The sequence below is a fragment of the Vanellus vanellus genome (assembly GCF_965231255.1).
Source record: "Vanellus vanellus genome assembly, chromosome: 11".
In the NCBI taxonomy this organism is placed as follows: Eukaryota; Metazoa; Chordata; class Aves; order Charadriiformes; family Charadriidae; genus Vanellus; species Vanellus vanellus.
The window spans coordinates 23,521,563-23,545,167 of NC_138916.1; the positions used below are offsets into that span (position 1 = coordinate 23,521,563).

At 41.9% G+C, this 23,605-nt stretch overlaps 1 protein-coding gene across 1 annotated transcript in view; it reads left to right on the plus strand.

The window, feature by feature from the left end:
* The window catches only part of MAP2K5 (mitogen-activated protein kinase kinase 5), a 141,768-nt gene that overhangs the window by 97,955 nt on the left and 20,208 nt on the right, over positions 1–23,605 (plus strand). Inside the window, exons 18-21 of the mRNA XM_082488770.1 lie at positions 2,538–2,564; positions 2,876–2,908; positions 16,429–16,490; positions 18,888–18,933. Of these exons, the coding sequence (XP_082344896.1) occupies positions 2,538–2,564; positions 2,876–2,908; positions 16,429–16,490; positions 18,888–18,933 (168 nt within the window). The remainder of the gene's footprint in view (positions 1–2,537; positions 2,565–2,875; positions 2,909–16,428; positions 16,491–18,887; positions 18,934–23,605) is intronic.

The window sequence follows — 23,605 nt, forward strand, 5'->3', positions numbered from 1 at the left end:
AGCGTGGGTGAACAGGAGGATAAAACATTTTATGTTGAGTACTTTAAAAACTGTTCTTAATGTGCTATAAAACTGGCTGCTTCGCTTTTTCATGAACTGTGTGCAAAAGGAGAAGCGCCGACTGTAAAGTTGTCGTCGGTTAGGTTTGGTTTATGGTTGCAGAGGCTGCCCAATAATGTGGTCTTGGAAAAGGTAAACAACATAGTTTTAACAGTGAAAAATATGCCTAATATAAATACAGCGAAGTTCATTGCTGCTCAGAACTTGAAAAATACGACTGTACCGCTGCATTTTCTAGTGGAGTTAACAGAGGAGCACAGCGCAGCCTTACAAGCGATATATCTGAGGCAGAGAAAATAGGTAATACATCTAACTGGGGAGTCTCTGTGGCATTCGCATAGAGGAAAGCACAGTAGCTTTATTTAATTGAGAAAATGAATCAATTACAATGATGTTGCATCATCAAATGCAAGGGAAATAGCAGATATGTCATTACATCGGGTAACAGTGTTAAAAAGTAATTGAGTGTCTTAAGCATTTTGAATCAATTCCAGGTACTGGCACGGCTACCTTAATGCAAAATTTATGAAGATGATCTCAAAATAATATGTCTCCATCAAAACTGTGTAATAAAACCCGGTAACGATGCGCGTGCGAGCGAGCACACATCTCCCCTCCTCGCAGAAGCAGGGCCCGCTGCTCCAGCGGCGAGTTGCAATGTCACGGGAAGAATTCTGTAATACTTCGATTTGCGTTGCTTTATTTTTCATTAGGAGCACCGAGCGCCTTTATTAGAAATAATATTTTAAATCTTGTTCTGAAATTGGATGTAATCATATCTGTTGAGGCTACTGTGTATGATCCCACCTCTGTTCCTTTTCATGGCCAGACCTATTTTTCCGGTGAGGAAATGTGACTGATACTCTGTTGGGATGAAAAACTGAATCGCCTGTTCACGTGCACTGATCTCAAGGAGCTCCGAATCACCCCTCTTAAATAAGCTGAATCTGTTCGGTCATTTAGCATCTGGAAATGAAGTAGGAAAAAAAAGTCTTTTTTTATATCCACGGAATATTTTGCTTATTAGCAATAATGCAAACCAGCACATTTATTCTGCTGAATTGTAATAGATTGCCGTTGAGCATTAAAAAAGATAACGGGCTACTCCTGTCTGTTCATTATTTTCTTCCTTGGAAAAAAAGGGAATTGTACACAGAAACTTTATGTGTACATTTGTGCGCTACTAATACAATAATGAAAGCCTTCACGTGCATAATTCCAGCTATTTTCTTGGTGTTAGTTTTCCACCTCCTCTATATTGCATTTTACTACCTGTAAAGCATTACGGGAGGATCCTGCCTCTGGCTGGGTACTGGGGGAGAGCGCTTCCAAAGCTGATGGCAGCCCTACGCCATTCATCATCGCGGCACTATGCAACAGAGAATATGAAATGTAAGGGGCAAGCCAAATAAGCTGTGTTAGAACAGGAGACAACATTTTCGCGAAGGACCGCGTTCCGTTTGCCTCGCGATTGCGTTGGGTTGCAAGCAACTTTGTGTCTGTGTAGGAAAAATACGTCGTTAATTATCCACACCCTTTCGAAATGGGGTGCATACGCAAATTATAAGAATACCAGCATCCCTAAATCCGGTCAGATGTTTTGCTTTCAGGACCTGCTCTGTGTTTTGTGTTTAATTGTTTGAATTGTAATTCTGCCTTTGTTTCTTTTTTGTAGCTGAAAGGTGCTTTGCCGATGTGGGCCGGAATATTTTGTGGCTCTCTGTAAACAATCGAATGGTCTGTTACTGCAAACTATTAATTATTTTCCCAACCAAATTGATGTTAAGAAATGTAAGAAGGGCTCGGAGACGACCGATCACAAGTCCTTCCTTTGCCATTTAAAACAATACAAAGTTCGTCAAACTTTTTCCAGGCTCACAGATGGCAACGCTCTGCTTACAGTCGGAGTAAAACTGGGTTGGAATATATAAGAAACTTGGGCAAAAGTGGAGTATTAAAGGCTTTCCTGAGCAGCGGCAGATACTTCAACCACATAATTAAAGTTTTCTTCACAAAAAAGGGATTGTGAGCAGAGTCTGGCAGTAATCCAAAATTCTAATTTCTGACTATGATTTAATTTCAATTTTAAATAAATCGGTTTTTAATTTAAAAAGAGTGAGCTTCATAACATTAGCAATGATTGCAACATTAAGCCCAGTGTTCACAATCTAGCAATATAAAACATTATTTATATCTGAATCGTAAACAGCCTTTTGAAATGGATTATGGTTTTTCTTCCTATTCTAATACAACCTGGAGGGTACTAAAAAGTGTTGTGTGAAATTAACATTCTGCTGACTTTCGCCTATAAATGAGAAGCGAGCTATTAACATTTGTGTATTTTCATTATGTAAATTGTGTTAACACATGCCCACAAATTGCCACCAGCGATGCAATAATTTTCTCTCAGTGATCATAATGTGTCCAAGTGAGTCATTTTGATTATGACATGCTAATTACATATTGCCTTTTTTCAGATTCAGAAAAACCAGGGATCTTTAATGGTAAGCTTTATGAGTTCAGAAAAAAATTCACTTTTCTTTTTCCTGATGGCTGCTTCCTCTGCATGCTTGAATGCCTTGTTTTAAACTTAGCAAATTGCATTTTGAAGAAAATGCAAACCTTTAACTGCCTGTATTAGATTAGGTACCATTAGAAATAATAGAACATCCTGAGCATCAATGTTTTTATAAGAGTTTGCTGCTGTTGATTAATCTTGCTATATTTTATTGCATTAATGATTTTTTCTTTCCACTCCACTGTAAAGATATTGCATATAGGCTAATACTTTTTCCCTCTCTTCTTTCCATTGCAGCCTCTCCAGTTATTGCAGTGCATTGTTGATGAGGTGAGTCGTCGTCTTATGTGCTTTCACTCCTAAAGTCATTCCTAATGGAGTGGAAAGCTTATATTTTGTTTCCTAATGAAGCACAATGCCCAACATCCTCAGAGCACAAGTTGCCTTGTGCAGCTTGGAGCTGCCGAACGTGAACTGGCCTTGTCCCACTTTTTCTGCCCGTTTTCTACTCTTAATATCGAGTCTTTGGAAGACTCGTTTGTCCTCTTAGCTATTTAGGCCCTAAAGCCTCAGCCTCGTCGGGTGAGTTGATCCTCTGCGTTTGCCAGATGAGTTGGAACAGGGACCTTCAAGTGGCGGCACACTTTGCCGCGGGCATATTTCCTGCGGTTTAGATGGGCAAAAGTGTGTTTTGATAAGGAGACAAAACCAGAGGGTGAGCGGGAAGGCATCTGAATGTCGTCTGATTGGTTTTATTTAAGCAGAAGGACAAAATAAAAAGCTGAGATGGGGGAGATGCAGGTGTGAACAGTAGGCTGAATCTCAGTGGCTGACGTCACGTTTACTCAATTGAAGCTCCTCTTTGCAGCTCCCGTCTCCGTCCCAAGCTGAGGTGTGAGCAGCGGTCCCAGCTCTTGACAGTAAAGCAGGAGCTGAGGGCAGACTGCTGTCAGTTTTGCCTTGGTTTTGGTGTTTAATAAGGTGATTATGCTAATTGGGAAGTTAGGACAAGAATAAAAAGCTTTAACTTTTTAAAGACTTGCCTCAGCCCCTAGCAGAATGTCATTGCTGGCTCGTCAGGTTGGAGTCGCTGCGTGTTGGCCTGTCCATTTAGAGCGTTCAGCCGCTTCCAACCTGTCCCGTGTACCGTGTTTGTTTCGCGTGACGTGAGCTCACAGCCAGCGCGATGCCCAAGTACTGTGTCTCGGTTGTGTCTCCATCTGTAAAAGCTACTTGTGTGAACTGCTAAACCCGCCGCCCTTTTATTAGAGAATGACGGTCCTGGTTTAACCCCAGCTGGCAGTGCTTGTGCAGTTCTCCTCCTCTCCCCACAGAAGGGTAGGGAGAAGAGGGAGAAAAGGAGAGGAAGAAAAACCCAAACACCTCCTGGTTTGAGATAAAGATGGTTTAATAGAACATACAAGATAAAGTAATACAACTCAAGTCACTGTCACCACCTGGTGACTTGGTTGCCCAGCTTGTCCCGAGCAGTGATCGCGGATTCCTGCCCCCCAGCCAAGCCCCATTTATATACCACATAGACCCCATGATGTCCATGGTACGGAACGTTCCACTGGACATTCCATTCTTCTGTCTATGCTCCTTCTCAGCTTCTATGGGAAGCTGGGAAAAATCCTTGAATAGTATGAACATCGCCCAGCAACAACTAAAACAATAAGCATTGTTGACGTTCCTTTCATACCAGGTCTGCAAACACAGCAACCACTAGAAAGAAAATTTACTCTGTCCCAGCTGAAACCAGACAATGACTTACTGACTTAGCTGAACTTTTTAAAAGGGACATTTTGGCCTTGAGGGATGCAGTCAAATTAAAATGAACAAGTATCCTTTGTGTATAGGAAAGAAGTTTTCCTAGTCCTCCAGCAGTGCTAGCTCTTTTACCTGGCTCTTTGTGGTGGTCCGGTTCTTTGGGAGGTTTTCAGGCAATTCTGCTTCTTTCATCTTTTTCATCCGTTGTTATTCCCGTTACGTGTATCTTTGGTCAAGGCATGGAAATTCCAAAGCACCAGTGCTGTATGTACCAGCAGCAAAAGGCCATCTCTATCCTAAAGAAGTTAAAGATGCTTGTATTTATACCCGTGTTTTGCTACTTCTAGACAAATTACCTTTAACCAGGCTGGTACTCCAGCCTATATCTAAGCTCAGTATTCTAAAACAGAGCCCTAAAGCGCTGCATGCTACAGTAGAGCTTGCTGCAGCTTTCGCATCTTTTCCTCAAGATCCGAATTGCTCCATTCCTCTCAGAAAAGCTTCAACCAAGGAACTTTGTGCAGTCTGTAAACATCTGAGTACCGAGCTAGCTTAAACATTAGCGTTTTGGTATTTACTTATTTTAACTTATTTTATGTTCCGCAGTATGCCGCGGAGCCATCATTCTCCTGAGCTAGTGGTTCAGAGTGCGCTGTGCTCACGGGCACTTTAAGACTTCAGGTTACAGAGAATGGCTCAGCTGAAAGTTCTTTAAGTGCAACTCGCTTTGTTTTGCAAGACACTCACTCTCTAAATGGAAGTTGCATGCCATAACGTTTAGAGCCTGGGGGGAAGAGCAGAATGGATTGGCTCTCTAGTGTTATTTGCTCAGTACGTGTGTATTGTTAGAGGGTCATTTAATAAGATATATAGCATTAGGTAGTGGCTGCCACACCTGGAAGTGCAAATTCTTGGCATGACGGTGTCTTGGAGGACATTTATATTAAGGGTTATTCTGTTCTAGCTAACGGGTAGCCTTGACTTTTACAGATCCTCCTGCCACCCCCAGCCCTGTCCACAAAGACCTCAAAGCAAAATGTGCTTAACTTGAGAATATTTCCCCCCCCCTCCTCACTTTGTTTTCTGTAAGATGTGCCTTCTGGGGAGTGACAGAGGGACCTGCTTATTTGGCTAATACACGCTCTTCCTTCTACGCCAGGACCTTTTGAGAGGAAAAGTCTCTTTACTATCTGGTACTGTACAGCTGTTGTTGCTACCATGAGTATTAAAGATTAGATATGCTTAGTGATGTAAGACTGATTATTTTGGGTCAAATTTCCCCCTTGGCTGTAAGGAGGACCTAGAACTCACACGAGATAGGAGCAGAGCCCCTCTCCCGCAGCTGCGCTGTCAGCCCGTTCCCATAGGAACCCCCAGATACTGGTGCAGAATTCCCCACCTGCCTTAATGACGACCAGAAGAGCAAAGAGTGACGATCGGTAGCTCGCCTCTTCCTCCAAACAGATAGTGCCCAGCAGTGCTCCTGTAATGGCCTGGCTTCTGCATGAACCATAGTGCCATAGCACATGGGAGGAAGAGATCTGCGAGGGTGGGATCGAGCTGCCTTAAGGATCTTCGGTCCCCACGTAGCTTCATGCCATAGTCATAATTTGCTGCCGTTGTTGCAGTTGAAAGCTGTGTCTTTCTTTTCCTAAAGTCCCTTAACGAGTCTTTTTATGCGACAGAGAATGTTTGGGACTTACGGCTCCTAAAATTGTGATTAAACAGTTCTGTGGAAGAGAGTGTTTCTTGAAATCGGGTCTTTGCTGGCAGCATGTTTACCCAAGTCCTTACCGCAGGAGCATGGCTAAAAACTCCAGAGCTTGATACGGGGAGGACCTAGAAATTTTTTAAAATAGTGAAACAGAAGTAACGTTAAGACCGTGATGCTTTATAATAGTTGCTTATTATGTTGGCAGTCATTGGGTTTGTGTAGAACTGTTCCATGTTCCACCAAGAAACGCAGGAATCCAAAAGTTAATGTTCTTCTGTTCATTCATAATGATCTTTAATTCATAGGATTTATTGATGACTGAACTAGTTAAGAGGTTGCTTCTGTATTACCCGGGTATCCTGGACTTTTCTCAAGCTCTCTAAGGTGGTGCACTATGCAATAGAAACGTTCGTGGCAGTTTTTGGGTGTTCTGCAGTAGTGAGATTTCTGGAGCTGTTTTGAAAGTCTCAGTGAAATCTATGAGACGTTGCAGGTCCTTTGGCAGTTTAAAAAGTCTGTTTGTTCGTTTTCTAGGTCTTAAATTTGCTTGCAGAAATTCTGCAGAATGAATAAGTGATTTGAGAAGCAGGATAATTTAATGAAAAAAAATGTTAGGCACGGTTCTTCTTCTCAAATCACAGTAAACTATGCCTGACATCTTTTTTGTTAAGTTATTTTATTGGGCTTTTAATGGCATTGGGTCTGGGATTATTCTTTTAATGGCAAAATTAGTGAGGAGCACTGTGTGAATAGGATAGATGCCTGCCAGGACCTTTATTTTTTAACATGTGGTAACTTATAGTGAAATCTGATCCAGCTACAAATAAGACACGCTCATTTAAACAACAGTCCTAATCGTAGCAGCATCTCCCACCATGATAAGACTCCTGCTTCTGGTCCAAAGATGAGGATAGACTAGTTGTTAATGTAGTTCGTCCTGCAACGCAGCCAGCAATAAAGGCAGTCTGCCGTTATTTGAGAGCTGAGAGTAATTTAATATTCTAGCGCTCAACTTAGTTTGTCTCCAACTCACCGAAATGTTATATGGAAAGCAGTGAGCGGTGCAGATGAATCCCTATTGGGAAGGACACGCATCACTTGCTGTGCGTGCAGTCTTTCCAGAAACGCTCCAACATGAAGGAGAATGGAGTCCTGCTGGAAGCAGGAGCCATTGCCTGGCTTGGAAGATGTCCTAGATGTGGCCCTATGTTTCATGATCGTGCAGCCAAAGAATCTGCAATGCAGTCTACTCAGCAACAGAATTCTGCTTCAAAAGCACTAGGTGCATTTATGCGTTTTAAAAAAAAAAAAAAAAAAAAAAAAAGTTTTTGTCATCGGAATCTGTTCCAGATGATAATTTAGAAATGCAAACAACAGAGCCCCAGAATAATACCATTAATGTTGCACACCCCAGAAATGATGCATTGGAGAAATGCGGGCCACTCGATTTCCCTTGGTGGGTTGACTCTGCAACCTAAATATTGCAAGTAAAATCAGTATGCTTTTTAACCTTTCTTGCTGCTCAGGGTCTCAGAATGCCTCCCATGGTTGTGGTTTTTTAGCTGACAAAAAGACCTAACCATTCCCTTCTCAGCCTCCAGATCTCCAGCAACCCCCCAGACAACCTGCATGGTCCAGTTAAGTTTCTCTTTGCTGATGTCTGCAAGAGTCACTCAATAAATCAAATTCCACTTCCAAGCAGAGATTGAGAACCATAGCCTTGATTATAATTATGCGCTTTCCTTTTAATGCGTTAGAAAATCCTCAGTTTAAAAGGTAAGTGAGGGAGCTCTGAGTTTTCGGTTCGGTAAGCGGGGGGTTACTGGGCTCTGCAACTCCGCAGGAGAATGCGGGGTTAGGTTTTCAGGCAAATCGGAGCTCTGATCGTAGCCGATTTTTGCATTCCTTACAGTCAATTGAGAAATGGCGTTGTTTTCAAGATTCTTCCAACCTGTAGTTACTCATTTCCCTGTTTTCTTTCCTATTACGTAGGAAATTACTGTTTAGTTACTTCCTCAGCTGTATTCCAGATGCAGTATTTCTAAGACCTTCTAAGAATGTCATTTTTCCTGACTGCTAGTCAGATCGGCATTTAGTAAAACACTGGGGTGACTGCAGCTTGTCTATGGAGATCCCAAAAGGCCAAACCTGGCAGCGCTCAGTTTTTCGGCGCGTCAGCTTCCCATCCTTCCGATCCTATGGTTGGCCTTAGAGGTATCTGCTCTGCATCTGGAGAAGGTTGGATAGCCGAAACTTGCGTCGTGGAATGCATCCAGCAGGCAATCCTCCTGACTTAAGCAACTTCTTTAAATTTTCTTTAAGCTCTCCGGGGCTCTTTTGCTTGACCTTTATTTAGTTGGAGTATTCCTTCTAGGAAAGCAATTATTGCCAGCCCCTTGGGTGGTTGCCGTGAACCAGGTTTCGCTGTACTGGAGCAGTTGTGGTCACAAGCTCTGTAGTTAAGCATCAGCTCTGGTTTCTCACCCCTTCTTCGTCATAACCTGAAATAAATTAATTTTGGTTTCAAAGTTTCTATAGCTTGTCTCAGTATAATAGTGACTTAGCTGTTGGGTTTGGCTTTTTTAAAAAAAAAAAAGCTGTATTGAACTAGGGAGAAAAAGAACTCCATTTTTGTCCATCAGTTTTAGTTAAATTACTGTATTATTCTAGTTACGTTAGAAGCTTGAGGAGTGGAGACTTCCAAGAGCAAATCCTATTCTTACAAATAGGAGGCAGCATTGAAAAACCTGCCTATTTTGACGAGTCGTGCAGAAATTTAAGAGAGAAAATTAATTAGTTGTACTCATGAATCCTTACTCTGATAGCTTGATGAGTAAGTAGTGAGAAGCTTTCCATGAGTTTCTGTAGCATTTCTGTGAAGTGCCCCCACAGAGATACTCGGTCTCACAAGACTGCAGTTTAATCTAGCTCAAGGACTTCACAAACTCCACAAATCAAAGACCTCTTTTTTTTTTTTTTTTTTTTCTTTTTAAATTCATACTCTAGAAACATTTAGCAGCATCAGTTAACGCTAGCGCAGTGCTAATGCTAAGCTATGAAGCATTTCAGTGACAATAAATTTTTGAATTTTCCCACGGAAAAAATAACTTGCACTCAATGCCTATATCCTATATAGTTGTTTCTGCTCCCTTCTATTTTTACCTGGTAAAATATATCCCTCTATTTATTGCTACGGCATAGCCTTAAAAATTCACAGGATGTTCAGCTTGATCAAGTAACACGATGAAGACCGTGGCCTCTCGAGCGCTGAATTTCGTAACCTTATGCATCAGCTACATTTTGCTATTTCTATACGTGAAGTAGAAAACTCCAAAGGGTAAGAATGAAAGAAGACTTTTTTTTTTCTTTTTCCTTTAGGAATTTCTCTTTAGATTCACAGGTATTGATTTAACTGTGTGAACAGCTATATTTAACCCTGAAAATTTCCGGAGTTTTGCAGATTTCCATGCAAGAAAAGCTGGTGTTAGGATATACACACGTGTGTGCACGTGTGTGTACACAAACCCACCACAATTTGTCGTGTGGTTAAGTTGTTTTAGGGTATACTTTTATTGAGACAGAAACTGTGACCTTACTAGTGTATGAGATTGAGAGACTTCTAGAGGAACAAGGTAAAACCACAGGTAGGAATTGCTGAATAATTACCTTTAGACCAACCTGAGCAAGAACCTTCCCAAGAGGGCAAGCTCATTTAATGGTTCCTAAAACTCAATCTTGTGGATGTCAATGGTCATGCTTGATTATTTGCAGCAGTGTTTTATGAAAAAGCAATAAAAATGCATTGGGAGTGTACAGAGGAAAAAGGGAACAATAAATGGTTTTAGTTTTTCACTTGAGTCCCTTCGGTGTGAACAGGTAGAGGCTACGTTTCATGCTGCTGTGCCTTAGCTATTTGAAATGTGCGTATGTGCGTGTATCTCCCCAAAACACTGCTGTGCTCTGCTAGCTTATGATCGACAAGAGACCAGCAATGAGAGGAAAAAATTCTTACGTTTGTTTTAGAGAGAAAGCAATTACAGTTACGGTTAAAGGATTAACCTGTTTTCCAGCTACCTGTGCGCTTATCTGCAAGGCCCTTTGGAGAGCCACACTAACAAGTTCAAAGCTTGGCGAGAGGTAGAAAATGCCGTGTTGTACACTCTAGATTATTCCTGATGTTAATTACACTCTTCTGCTTCTTTCCTTCCCTCTTCTGGGCTCTGAAAAATATCCCACAGTAGCAAATGATGCAAAAGTGACAACCGAATAGCCCCAAGTATCCGCTGGCTTATTTAACCCGAAACATCTCCGTGCGTTCGGTACGAATGTAGGTTATGCATACGTGATATGTTCAAGAACTCGGGGAGCGGGTAGTGCTGCGGAGAGAATAGCTGGTTCTCACGTGATTTGAGGTGCTAAAGGTAGGCTGAGTGTTTCAGTGGATAAAACAGTGGCCTTTCGACCTTGGTTCCCATCCAGCTGGAGATCTGGAAATAAATGAGTTTACTGCTGACACTCCAATCCCAGCAGACGGAACTTCACACCAAAATGCCCCCACGTATAATTTGTCACGTTTGGCATCTGCTACTAAGAAAAGAGCAAGAAGCGACCTGGCGCGGAGATGTAATCATCTTTCACCTTCCTGCTGGGGGTGGGAGTGTAACGGGGACAATCCAGAAACCTTTCAAGCCTGAGCCTCTGAGCCACCTCTAGACATCGCTGTCTTCTGCAAACTTGTTACTTGTAGGAAATCACCTGCCATTAGGTTTGTGCACGGCTTTTGAAGTAGATTTGCTAGAAAGTCAGAAATGGATTTTTTTTTTTTTTTTTTTTTTGGAATGCTGTAGAAGAAAGTTGTCCTTGTTAGGAGTAAATGTGAACGTGTACAATATTGTAGTCCTGGTCTCGTTGAAACAGCTCGGTAACTACATTGCATTTATTACATGTAATTGCACTTTCTGGCGCATCTAAAACTGAAGTTTGTCTGAAAAAAAAACCAACACTATTTAGCCACAAAGTAAAACGCAGCCGCTATATAAAAATACGTGTCTTCTTTGAAAGCTTCGGTAAAAGAGAAGCTGGGGTGCACAACAATTCTTTAATCCTAGAGATTTTTTAGGCAGAAGCGATAAGCCAGAAATGCTTTGTTGAGCACACGCATTATTTATTAAATACTGCCATTTCAGCATCAATGGACAAGTTGCAGAATAGGAGTATCTGCCCAGAGGAGATGATAATTCCAAAGACAGGGTGTGCTGGGGAAGCCCAGAGGAGAGAGGAACTGAGGTTTGGTTTGCTGGGTTCTGCTAACTTCCCTCTTGTGGCCATAGAGCCATAGGACCATAGCATCTCCTTCTGCACAAGCCTTCCCACTGAGGAGAGAGCTGCGAAATAGCAGGAGCTGTGAGGAATGGGGAAATTTAACCCTTCGCAGGGAGGGAGTCAGCAGATGAGAAGAGAGGGGTAAAATCTATTTGCACTGAGCGTGGGGATCCACTGGAAATACCAACCTCTGTTGCCCACAAAGCAGAGCTGAGCTGGTCCTCCGTGCAGCCTGGCTTTCTTCTGGGGACGTGTTGATGATGGGCTGCCATCGTTCTGCACCGTGGCTGCCCGTCAGGCTGATTGGCAGGAGGTAGGAGGAACACAGATTTGATCTTAACACGTGGCTGGGGGCTTTGCCATCGCCTTCGTGAAGGTTTTAGGCGGAAAGCTGTATTTGCTGATTTTCCCCTTATAGTGAGCTTGTGGGCTGTCTCTTTCTTCAGAAAGGTTGTGGTGAATCCCTGACTTTTGGTTGCTTTGAGAAAGTGTTTCACTCCCAAGAAATTGTCTGTTGGAGTAAGACCTCTGAAGGTGTGGGATGCTTTTGGTGTATATTGCCAGTCAAGAACAACTCCCAAATTTCATTGACTTAAGGGTGTTTCCAAACAAAATAAGCAATTCAGAGCCGTGTCTGTTGAATTTGCTTCTTGAGTTTGTCCAGGTAAACCTCCAAGCTGGATGTGAGGGGGGGGACAGGTGCCTTATCCGTATTTATTTGTGGGTTTGCTGAACATTATGTATTTTCTGAGCCTTAGTCGCATCTCTGCTACTGGTCAGGAGACATTTCGAATAATAGGTTTGAGAAGTAGGTGAGGATCATGGTTGGACCTGTAATTCAAGCTCTTATTGCATATGTTCCAAAGGAGTGGTTCACTTCTGGACAGACTGTATTAGGTGGTTCACTCTCCCTTTGTTCAAACCTGTGGAAAAAAAAGAAAATACAGATCGTAATATTATCAATCCCTTCAAAAGAGAGTGCTTTTGAAGGGATCGTCTCAGTGTTCTCATTCTCAGGTCTTCATTTAGATAATGTGACTTCCCCTAACTCCATGGAAGTCAATAAGGTTTATACCAGAGCCTTGGCACTCTATAAATTAAATATTAGGAGCAGTGTTTGAAGTTTAAAGCCCTCCCTCCTCCTGCTAGTTCAGATTTTCTGCTGCCATGCTTTTTTCTTTATGCCTGAGCACCTTGCTGACAAGTGCTAATAACAAAATGCCACGAGAGGGTCCAGTCGGAGTTACCACACATTAAACATTCTGAACTTGTCCTTTTGCTCATAGATTGTGCATAATTAATAATTAAACGGTTTCAGTTGTAATGGGTTGACCTTCTTGAACTGTTCATTATTCACAAGGCAAAGGCATCACTCAAACTTTTTTCCTCTTGCCCTTCCCCGTTCCCACTGCGGGTGCACAGTTCGGCTGGGTTTGAGAAATCAGAGGCTGATCTTGTCTTCTCCTGCAGCAGATCCCGCTTGGATGCTTAGGGAAATACCCAGGCTTGGGAATAGGCTGCCTGGGGATGTAAGAGGCCAGTGGTACATTGACCCTTACAACTGTTTGTGTCTCGACTACTAGTTTAGCAGCATCCCCAGTACATAGGTCTTCGTGATAATGGTTTAAAGAAATGGTATTTATTTAAAATGAAAACCATTTCCTAGTTTAAAATGAGTATACCTATTCCTCACTCCTTTAAAATCTTGGCTTTCTGCTTCTTTTTTGCCTCTATAGTATGATTTAGGCGTGCAGGTGGGTAGAGCAAGGCAGGCCGTCGGAGGGCAGCTGGACCATTCCCTGTGGTTACATCAAATGTGACCGTATTGCATCACACAGACAGTGTAGACTTGGTAGAGACGTGTGTGGCTTTGCTTTATTTCCTCATATTCCCAACCCTTTGAGGGTCAACCAAAGTCCAGGGAACTTCAGGACGTATTTATATTGTGTAGTTTTGGATACTTTTGCTTTTATAGAACAGGGCCGTGACCGCTCAAGTTACAGCGGTGGCCATAGCAGCACCTTCCCTCGTTAGAAACAGCTCTAACTACAAAATATTCTCACCTTTCTACTACTCAAATAGTCTCGTGTAGAACAATATCAGAATCTGAAATATTTCAGTCATTGCTTTCCCTGGGTCGATAAAACTGAAGGGATGTTTTCGCCTTCTCACTAAGGTAAAATGCAGGATTTGAGGCAGCTCTTCAGTGTTCACCTTTGGAAGCAGTTGAGGGTCTGTACTTTCTTGGTTCAGCTAAAACCCAAACCGGCCTCCTTCTCCCCTGTCTGACCTATGCTCTAAGGTAACAATTGGCTCATACGTACAGGAGTGACATAGATTGGAGTTTTTACCTGCACTGGTCTGTTTGCCCTGGAACACATTTCCCAGCAAGCGTTTTCTTGAGATTGGTGCTCTCTCCCAAAAGGCTGGCAACATGTCAGGCAAAGAGCCACTAAATCTGTGGGGCGCCCAGTCTAAAATCCTTGGGAAGACTGTATGAAAGCACCTAATTTTCATACTGACATCCAGTTGGTGTTCATCTCCACCCACGCCCACAATCTCTTCCTGAGCTCCCGAGAGCGAACCAACCAAGGCATGGCCATGACCGACGGGTCTACGGCAGAAGAGAGTGGGCCTGGATGGGGGTGAAATACCTGCCATGTACAGAAAAATGTGCCAAAAAAAAATAACATTTAACAGTTACTTTCGTCCAGGTGAAATTTTCTTGCGTGCTTCTGCGGGGGCGCCTTGTCTCCCGGCTGTGGTGGAGTTCAGGAGCTGCATGGTCGAGGTGTTCGTGCTGATGTTGGAGCAACTTCTTCCCTTGGCTGCACGAACCCTGGCGCCGGCTTGGCTTGGGGTAGCCAAAGTGAACCGCTGGTGGCTTCAGAGCAGTTCATCAGCTTCTCCTCCCCTCTCATAATGAAGTTTCGCTCTGTTATGGGTCCGTCATCTCTTTGTGACTGCAGAAATTATCACCTCCTAAATCAGCGTGAAGTGCTGTGTTCCTGTCCCCTTCCCCCGCGTGGACTGAGCCGACCCGGCAGCCCCGGCAGAGGGGCGATTGTAAGAAGCTCCTCACTTACATTTTACTTTAAATAAATAGCGGGGGCGGATTGCTGGGCAGAGCCGGTTCACTGGGGAATGGGCTCCAGCAGTAGTTTTCAAAATGATCTGTAATATATGCCCAGGGTGGTTCGTACCCACTGCACTTTGAGTACGTCCCACCTGGGAAATTTCCCCCGTCAGGTGGAAGCCCGGGACAAGAGAAAATGATGGGGAGAGGCGAAACCTGCTGGGCTCCGTGCTGTACGAGCAAGCCTGACATTTGGCTCTGCATTTTCTCTATTAATATGAATAATTTTCACGTGCAGTTCTTTGAAGTGGAGAAAGTTTAATTGCAGTGCTTATTTCCTTATGTTCCTTCCACTCTCCAGTGGAAACCTTCCGATATTGCTGTCATTTATAAGTTTAGAAACAATAACCTCTCCCTCACCCGGTCTAAGTTCAAAGAGAATTTGGGCATGTTATATCAAACGCTCCTTGTATTTAATAGGAGTCTTTGAAAATCGTAAAGCAATTTTGGCTTCTCCTTTTACTCTTCGGTTACTTTTGATTTAATTGTATTTTCCAGCAGTTTCCAATTGTTTGAATTGGAAACAAAGCCTTAATAAGAGTTCTAGTTAATTTTCTGTCTTGTAATTACCGATCTCATTTTTCTGATAATTGGCCACAGCAATTATATGTATATTTACTAATCACATAGGAGGCTCTGCAGTTGGGTCTATCTGCCACCATTGATAATGGCACGCACATTGCAGAGGTGCTTTTATCATCTTCTTTTTTCCACTACATCAAAGCTATTTCCTCGCATTCTCAATAATGAATACATGCATGCATTTGACACAGTTGTGTGCTAGAGAAATTGTTTGGCTCCCACCAAATGCTGCACGCTCTGAGTTTCTTGCCTGCAGCGCTGGAAGGTTGTATGTAATGATATATTGCTCATCCAAATGGCCAAAGCACTCCAAAGCACAGTGAGATTAAAATAAGTCATTCCTTTGTTAATTTAAATAGGTGCATGTATCATACTTTGCAGGGTACTTTGTGTAGGGATGTCAGGGAGGAAAAAAGCCGCCGAAAGGTATTTTTAATAGCAAATGAGAATAGATGAGAATGGAGTCATTTGCAGCTGCCTGTTTTATGTGGCTCTCTTGTTCCAACTGTAGGTCTAATGAGATGACACTGTTAAAGTACTCTGCAGTGTAATTTCATTACATCCTGAGCTGTTACACTATAAACACAGTGGAGCTCTCTGTCATTCTTGGAAAAACTCCTAAATTCGTAAAGCCCTTCTTTGCAAATGGTGATGTTGTTTGTTCCCTGTTTGTTGGTTTGGTTGGTTTTTTTTTTTTTCTCTTGTGCTCTTAATTTTTTTTTTCCCTTTTCTTTCATAAATACCGGGTGGTTATTTTCAACCACTAGACTGGTAAATCCTGCAGTTTTTCCTCTTAAAAATGCTTTCGCCTTTTGAATGTAGAACAGACAGCGCATGAGGACAGCCTCTAAAATGAATAAGTGTAAATAAACATGAGTGTAAATAAATAGCAAATGCAGTGAAAGAAACAAAGGTCAACACAAGAATAATTTCACAGCTCTTTGTTAATTACAAGACCATTTGTGTGTTACTTAAATAATCATTAATTTCTCATTTACACTTTCCCTACCTTCCTTTTTACCCTGTGGCTATCATTGTCCTTTTTTCACCTCCCCTCAGTGTCTTTCCACATGTTTTTACCCATTGTGTAATACTCATTAGTTGAAATTCAGTGTTTTATAACACATTCTCAGAAGAATTTGTACCTTTCTCCCTCAAATTCTCTGTGTGAAAAGGGGGATTTGTCGCTTCGCTTCCTTGTTTTTCTTTCCTTTCTTTTTTTTCTTGTTGTTGCTGTTATATTACTCTCCCTCTAAAAAAAAAAAAAAAAAAAAAAAATTCTCTTCTCTCCTCCTGACTCTGCTTCTTGTTTCAATCCAATCCCAGGAATCGCCCGTCCTTCCAGCCGGGGAGTTCTCTGAGCCATTTGTACACTTCATCACTCAATGGTAAGCTCGGTTTGCAAACATGCCATGCCCTCGATGTAAATGATACATGCCATTAACTCGGCAGCTCTGCGAGACCTTATGGCTTTCCTTGCATCCTTTCGGAGAGAAGAGGGACTTGGGGGCCTTGGGCAGATGGGGCAGCAAAGCTAAGCAAACTGTTTAAATTATGTAAACGTTATTTACACAAAGGGTCGTAAAAGTACTTACAAGGGGGTTTTTCCAGTTTTAATAAACCTGCCCTGAACGTGGGTGCACTCTTGTGCTCTGAGACTCTTTAAGAACTCATCTGGGGGGGGGGGGAAGAGGCCACAAAGACTCGGGTGTATAGTATCATTATTCAGGGCTTTTGAAAATATTACTTATAAAATTGCCTCGACATTTAGAAAGGCAAGCAGCCTTGATTAATTCATTGGCTTTTCAGTAAGTAATTTTTACTGAGAGTCGTATTTTAAAACACACCACTGGGCATATTTTCTTTCCTTAAAACTGAATAGTTCATTGAAAACCTTTTAAATTAAAGGAGAATTGGGGAGAGGAGGAATTTGTAGAATAAAGAATACAGGTCTTGAGTGACTAGAGAATAAAAATCTTGAGGGTAAGCTGTCCTAAAGAAACAAAATGAAGGGAAAATCTTCTCAAAACTGTCTCATTCCTCCTCCACCCCACCCACCTCCCCCCCACCCAAAAAGGGGGGGGGGGGCAGTCATTTATGTATGGCAGAAGAAACTAGCTCGAAATTTGTACAAAAATGCTGTGTTAGACGGAGAAGCATCCCTTCTGCGACCACGCACTTCCAGGGCTGGGTGCTCAGCTGTGTGAAATCAGATGGAGCCGTCTCCGCGCGCTGCAGCCGCGTGGCCGAGAGGGGTTCCCGCTGCAGGGGTGCGTCCTGCGCCAAACCAAGGCGCTCGGAGCCCTCAGCCTCACAGGGGTCTGCGGGTCAGTCGGGCTCTGCAGCACTTGCGGGGTGGCTGCTGTACGCCAGGGCCCCTGCGGCAAAAGTCGCCTAAGAAAATTGAATTTTGAATATATAACGTAGGAGAAAGTACCTCTCCGGACCCACATAGCGTATAACAAGACAGACACAAAAAGCAGGCTGATTATCGGTTAATTAAAGTAACTAAATAATTAAAGTTCGTGTAACATAGGCCTCTGTTTTCAATAGTTTCGGCTTACAACGAGCGACGCAATTTGGCGGATTCTGCAGCGCAGTCGACTGATGCGCGTGGGGGCCTATGCTTTTTATCGCTGCAAAAAATTGATGACGGGCTGTTTGAAAAAAAAAATAAAAAAAAAAAAATTTCTCATTGAGGCAGAGGGAGGGGATAACCTGTGTTAAAATTTCCACAGATGTCAAACTGAAGCATAACTGATGGTGGCTAATAGCCTTGTTTTCCCCGGGGACGCAGCTACTTTGGACTGTCAGATTAGAACTGCTACCAACCTGCTCGTCAGACAGCGTGCGTTACTTGCTAACGCCTGCACGATTTGAGGCGCTCGTAGTTACTTGTAGGGAAGGTAGAGTGTACCCTTAAAACCTCCGATTTACAGCACAGATCACCCAATATTTTAGAGGTAGTGATATATTGGCTGTACTTTTTAGTGGGAGGCATTACTGTTTAAAAAAGCAAATAAGAAGAAACGATACACTATTTAAGTAATCCGTTCCTAATAAGTATTAGAGATGTCAAGTGAACGGCGTATCAGACTTTATGACTTTATGCCAATTACGCCATAAACACTGGCTGTTTGGATGTAATCCAATTAGTCAGTAGGCGGCTCCTGATGGTCACCTCTGTGCCGTGTTATTGTGTTCCTTCACGCAGCTAAGCGCAGCCTTCAATAGCTAATTGCACCTGTTGCACGGAAAACTAGGACTATTTGGATGAGAAACATGATCTTATAAACAGGTTAATGCTGTGTAATGAACTATCACCCTGCAGTGTAATGGAAATAAATGTGAAAAAATTAAGGTAGAAACCCCAGGGTATTGCGCGTTCTCCCGAAGCTGTTTACTGTTAGAGTTAAATTTCCCACCTGTTTGTATAATACTTTGTGTCGAGCTATGTAATAATCCCCAGAAAAATGAGAATCAACTTACTCTGCCTTCTGAGCTGACTGGTTTTCAAGGATTTTATATTTACATTTTGTATTTTACATTGTCACGGTTGCAAACAGCGTAGACCAGTACAGCCCATGAGGGGATGGGAGGGAAGGAAGAAACCCGTTAACGTTTTGGCCACTGTTAGGAACCCCGTCTTCCGTCGGCACATGATAAAGTTAAGAAAAACATTGAAATTCTTCACTCTGTGTTAAAAGAGGATATCTTCAATATTTAAGCAAGTAGAATAAATAAGGAGTTGTTTATATATGAACATTTTCTTTTATGACACATAGCATGAAAAAGCAGCCAAAGGAAAGGCCAGCACCTGAAGATTTAATGGTAAGTGAAACCCTCAATATGTATTTGTCTGAGCGCTTTTTATTCATGTATATAGTACTATATCCCCTTTTTTTTTAGCTGTATTTATCCGTATGTATAAATCCAAATCTAAACACTTTCTGGCTCGTGCAGCAGTTGCAGGTTTCCAGGGAGCACCCAAACCGAAGGTGCAATTATGATTCCACTGGAGTTAACGGGTATTTTGCTGTTACCTTCATCATGGCCAAAGCTTCGCTTGTGATTTGGGGAGTTAATACAGAACCTTCACAACCAGTTTCACGTTTCAGTCACAACCATTTTGATGCTTAATACACATTTTTTTTTCTGTTTGTATGTCCGGGGATTACAGCTTAACGTAGGTCACTCTTTGTCGTCATTTGCCAGTCTTAACCTTTCAAAATCTGGAGATTGAAAACAGAGGATATGGGCAAAATAGAGTAGTTTAATGAAATGCGGGAGCTACTGTTTTCACTTATATTCATGTAAAATGAAATTAGATTGGCTACAGAAGATTGAGGTAACATGTGGCTTTGGTCTGTCCGTAGAAGGGCTCTCAGTGTTGGAATCTGAGCTCAGAGACCACTGCTTTTGCTTGCAATTGTCATTTTTTCAGTAAGGCAATAATAGGGTACCTGCGCTCCAGCTGGTCCCTTGTGGCTGTGCGTTTAGTGCAGAGTGCGGTTTGGACTGATTTTAGGCACTAGAAAAATACTATATCAAACAATTATTACAAATGTTTACAGTAGCTTATATCGCAGATAGGAGTTGTAGTCCCCTCTGGTTCGCATCAAGTGCCTTTGATTTTTAAGCGTTTCATTCCTTTTATTCGTATTCTGTGTTTCCTGTAATTGGGAGGTTTATGTAAAATCATTGTAATTTCTCCTCTGTGCATTAAATCTCTAGGAATAATTTTAGCAGATTTTAACAAGTTAAGGACACGTTTGCATTGTTTCATTTCTTGCTTAGGTGCTGCGAACTGCAAGTAGAATAAACAAGTGTTTCTGTTGCAGCTATTCTCTAGTTAAAGGCTAATCTCTGAAGATGCCCTGGGGCAGATATCTCACAATCCAGACTAGTCTCAATTTAGATCCTGGTTAGTAAAGTGTTTTACTGTGAATCTAATTTTAAGGATATTAACTTCAAGAGATCTACGTTTGAAGTTAGGCACCTGCTTAAATACCTTGGTAAATTGAGGCCTTAAAGTTTATCGGAGCCCCTCCACTTTGTGGTGGTGTGAGTCTTGTAGGAAAGGCTTGCACTGCTTTATTTTGTCTTTTTTATTAACTTTTGATGGTTGGAAAATTCTTGCAGTTAGTCACATCTGAGAAAACTTGGAACAGGTTCTAGAGATGTAGACACATTTACCTTGTGCACTATTATGCTATGGCTGGATAGCTTAGCTATTAAAACAACGGAATAGGGTTTCATAAAACCTATATCTGTTTGCAAATGCGTGTTTCAGTGATGCAATAGGCCTGCCACTTATAAATAAAACATCTGCAGATCGCACATACCCCCATAAGTATATATGTATGTTGGTAAGCAATAACACCACTCCGGGGTGTAGAGTCATAAAAATGAGGCCAAAGGGTGAGTGCCTGCAGTACCAGGGAAGTGCACAGATTTATCTTTACAACTACATGCCCTGGAGTGTGCTAGTCCCCTTTTAAGGAGGTATTTTGTAAAATAATTTTAAAATTATAGCAGCTCGGGAAATAAATTTTAAAAAAAGCGCCTTTTTTACTTTTTAAACAAAATCTTTTGTTTAATGCATTTCCCCCCTCATCTTACTTTCTACTCAATTATAAATGAACTTGCAACAGCAAGTACCAAAGCACAAGGTAGTCCGCCGCTGAAATGAAGACGTGACCCAGTCCTTGCCTGCGATGGGGCTGACCCTCACAACCTGCCCTAAATTCCCTCTTCCAGCCCCATGGGCTCACAGCACCCCGTGCTCTTCTGCAACAGCCTCACCGTTGGCTCAGTAGTTGCTCGCCAGTCAAGCCCTTTACATTCTTGCACTTACCCGCTCTTGTCAAGGAGAACTTTATTTATAAAACTCATAGGCATATATGCATTATATATATATATCCCCACACACATGGTATGTCTATATACACAGAGCACATCTGTACATACATGTACATACGTATATATAAATTACCATACTTTTTTTTTTGAAAACGAGGCCAAAACAAAAGCTGTTAAGTATCCTCTGAATTCTGGAATTGCTCACCCCAATATCCTCTCCAAGTCCACCTCATCCGTTTCTGAAACCTCTGTTGTAATTCTGGTGGATGTCTCCGTGTTAACTATCAGAGTGGGCAGAGTGGTGCAGATCCTGTCAGTGAAATCCTGGACGTGTCAAGGTCAGTTTACCGTTGATTTAAATGAGAGCGGGATTTCACCTTGTTCATTGGGTTGGGTTTTGGTTTTGGTTATTTTTTTTCTATTTATTTAGAAGAAACGTACAAGCAAGGATGAAAGGTGTAACACATCATCATCGTTAGCTTCAGACAAAAGAGTGGAGTACAGGCTTCCTCCCCTATGGACATTAACTGTACTGGAAGTCACTATTTTGTAACCAATTTAGTATAATTAAAGACCGAAAGCAAAATGAAGGGAGCAGAACATCAATCTTTTTCTACTCTCCTGATAATCGGTGAATTGTTAAATGCATTTTAAGAGCCGGCAAACAATACCTGGAGTGCCAGATCGGCAACTCCGGTGAAGTCAGGGGGTTACATCAGGCCTGGATTTACCCTGTCTATCATGTCAGGAAGCCCTTTTTTATGAAAGTCACTATGCACATTTTGCAGAAAATAGGGCCAAAGCCAAGGCTGGCTGAAATTCCTGAATAAAGTCATGCTTTCTAGTACCATAGATATTCTTGTGCAAGCGAACACCAAATTTTCATAACAGCTGGCATAAATCAGATTCCTGTATTCAGACTCGGTCACTACGCCCTTTCTTCCATATATCCAGCCACAAACCAAGATATGACACCAGTTTCTCTGTGTATACATAATCAATAATTTAATTGTTTCCAAGTATTTCAAATTGACAGACTTCTTTCCACAGGAGTGAAAAAAAGTAATTTCACCAAGCAATGGGAAGATTGTCCATCCTGGGAAAGGAACGATCGTTATAATTCGCTGGTGGTTGTTCTGAACCTTGTGCTTACAGTGTCTGCTCTTTTGTCTCCGGTTTGTTCCCTCTTAAGAAGGGGAGAGGCATACAGCCGATTAAATTGAACATACTCCTGTTTCAGCATGAGGGAAGTCTGCACAACATCAGAGTATATTCCTCTCTCTCTTCTCTCCCTTCCCAAGAAGAAAAAGAAAATCCCAACAAGTCTTCTGTATAAAGATTAATCTTTTTTTTTTTTTTTTTTCTCCCATGAACTTCCTGCTTTCGTTTAAAACGTGGAGTTTGGCATCACAAGGCCAGCTCCCAGGGAAATGCAGACGTAGATGTATATTTAGCAATTGTGATGTGGCGGTACGGGTAAGGTTTAACCTCCTGCTTGTGTCGCGTCTATGGGTGGGCATCCGCGGGCTGGTTTCTCTCAGGAAGCTGTAGATCTGACTGTGTATTTACGGTATTTTTCAGAAGCTTTCCATTCTAAGCTCTATTTAATGGAATCTATGCATAGTAAGTAATCAGGTCAGAGAGAAGCAACATCCCCTGTTTGAGATCAATCGCTGGCTAATACTTTATCTAGGCCACTTTATTATCTCATGCTGATTCCATTCCCATTCTCCTCCTCCTTTGTAGCATGCACTTCAGCTGTGGTAAAAGTACGTATCGCATACATATTAAAAACATATACCCATTCTATCTGTATGTAAATGTGTGAGACACAGCTGGATATTGCAGGAGTTTGATTTACTAATAGTTATTATCTGTTCTAGCTGTTCAGAGGCAAAGAGAGTTTCGGAAAACAAGCTAGCGCAGAAATTGCCTTTATGATACCACTATCCTGCTTTGGTAATTGTTTAAAATCTCTTCTTTAGCTGGAAGCTTGGCCTTTTATTTTGCAGATTGCATGCACTTTTCAGAAAGCCAGCAGAATTGTTGAAGTCTCTTGTCGGGTTTTTTTTTTTTTTTAGTACAGCATTGAACTCTACCATGCTACATATGGCTATTTAAACGAAAGCGATTTACTTAAAGAAATTGTGTTTGAAATACCAAAAGTCAAGCGTGTAGCTGTATTTCCCATGGATGCATAAAAGTACAATCTTTAAGATGCTGCTTGGATTTCTCAAGGAAAGTATTGGGCAGGGAGAGGCAAAGCTTTTGGCCAAGGATACAGTCACCTTCTGCTCTTGGTTACTTTTGCACTGATCCAATAGTTTTTGTTCAAGTCTCCAAATTTTAGACACAACTTCTAGCTGTTCTCCTTTTTTTACATTTAAATTACTGACACTTTTTATGTTGGTGTTTTATTAATTTAGAAGATTGTATGATAAATTGTACAACGTCTCTGTCAAAACCACTGACCTGCTGGGAAACATGTTCTTCGTTTTCTTTATTTTAATGCCTGGTGCAATTTTGAAATTTCCCATTCCGATGCATTCAGCAATCCCTCTCTCCATTTCAGGAACGGCATTTAGGCCAGGCACACTGATCTCATTGGCTACAATGGGCATTTTTTCAGATAAATCGATTG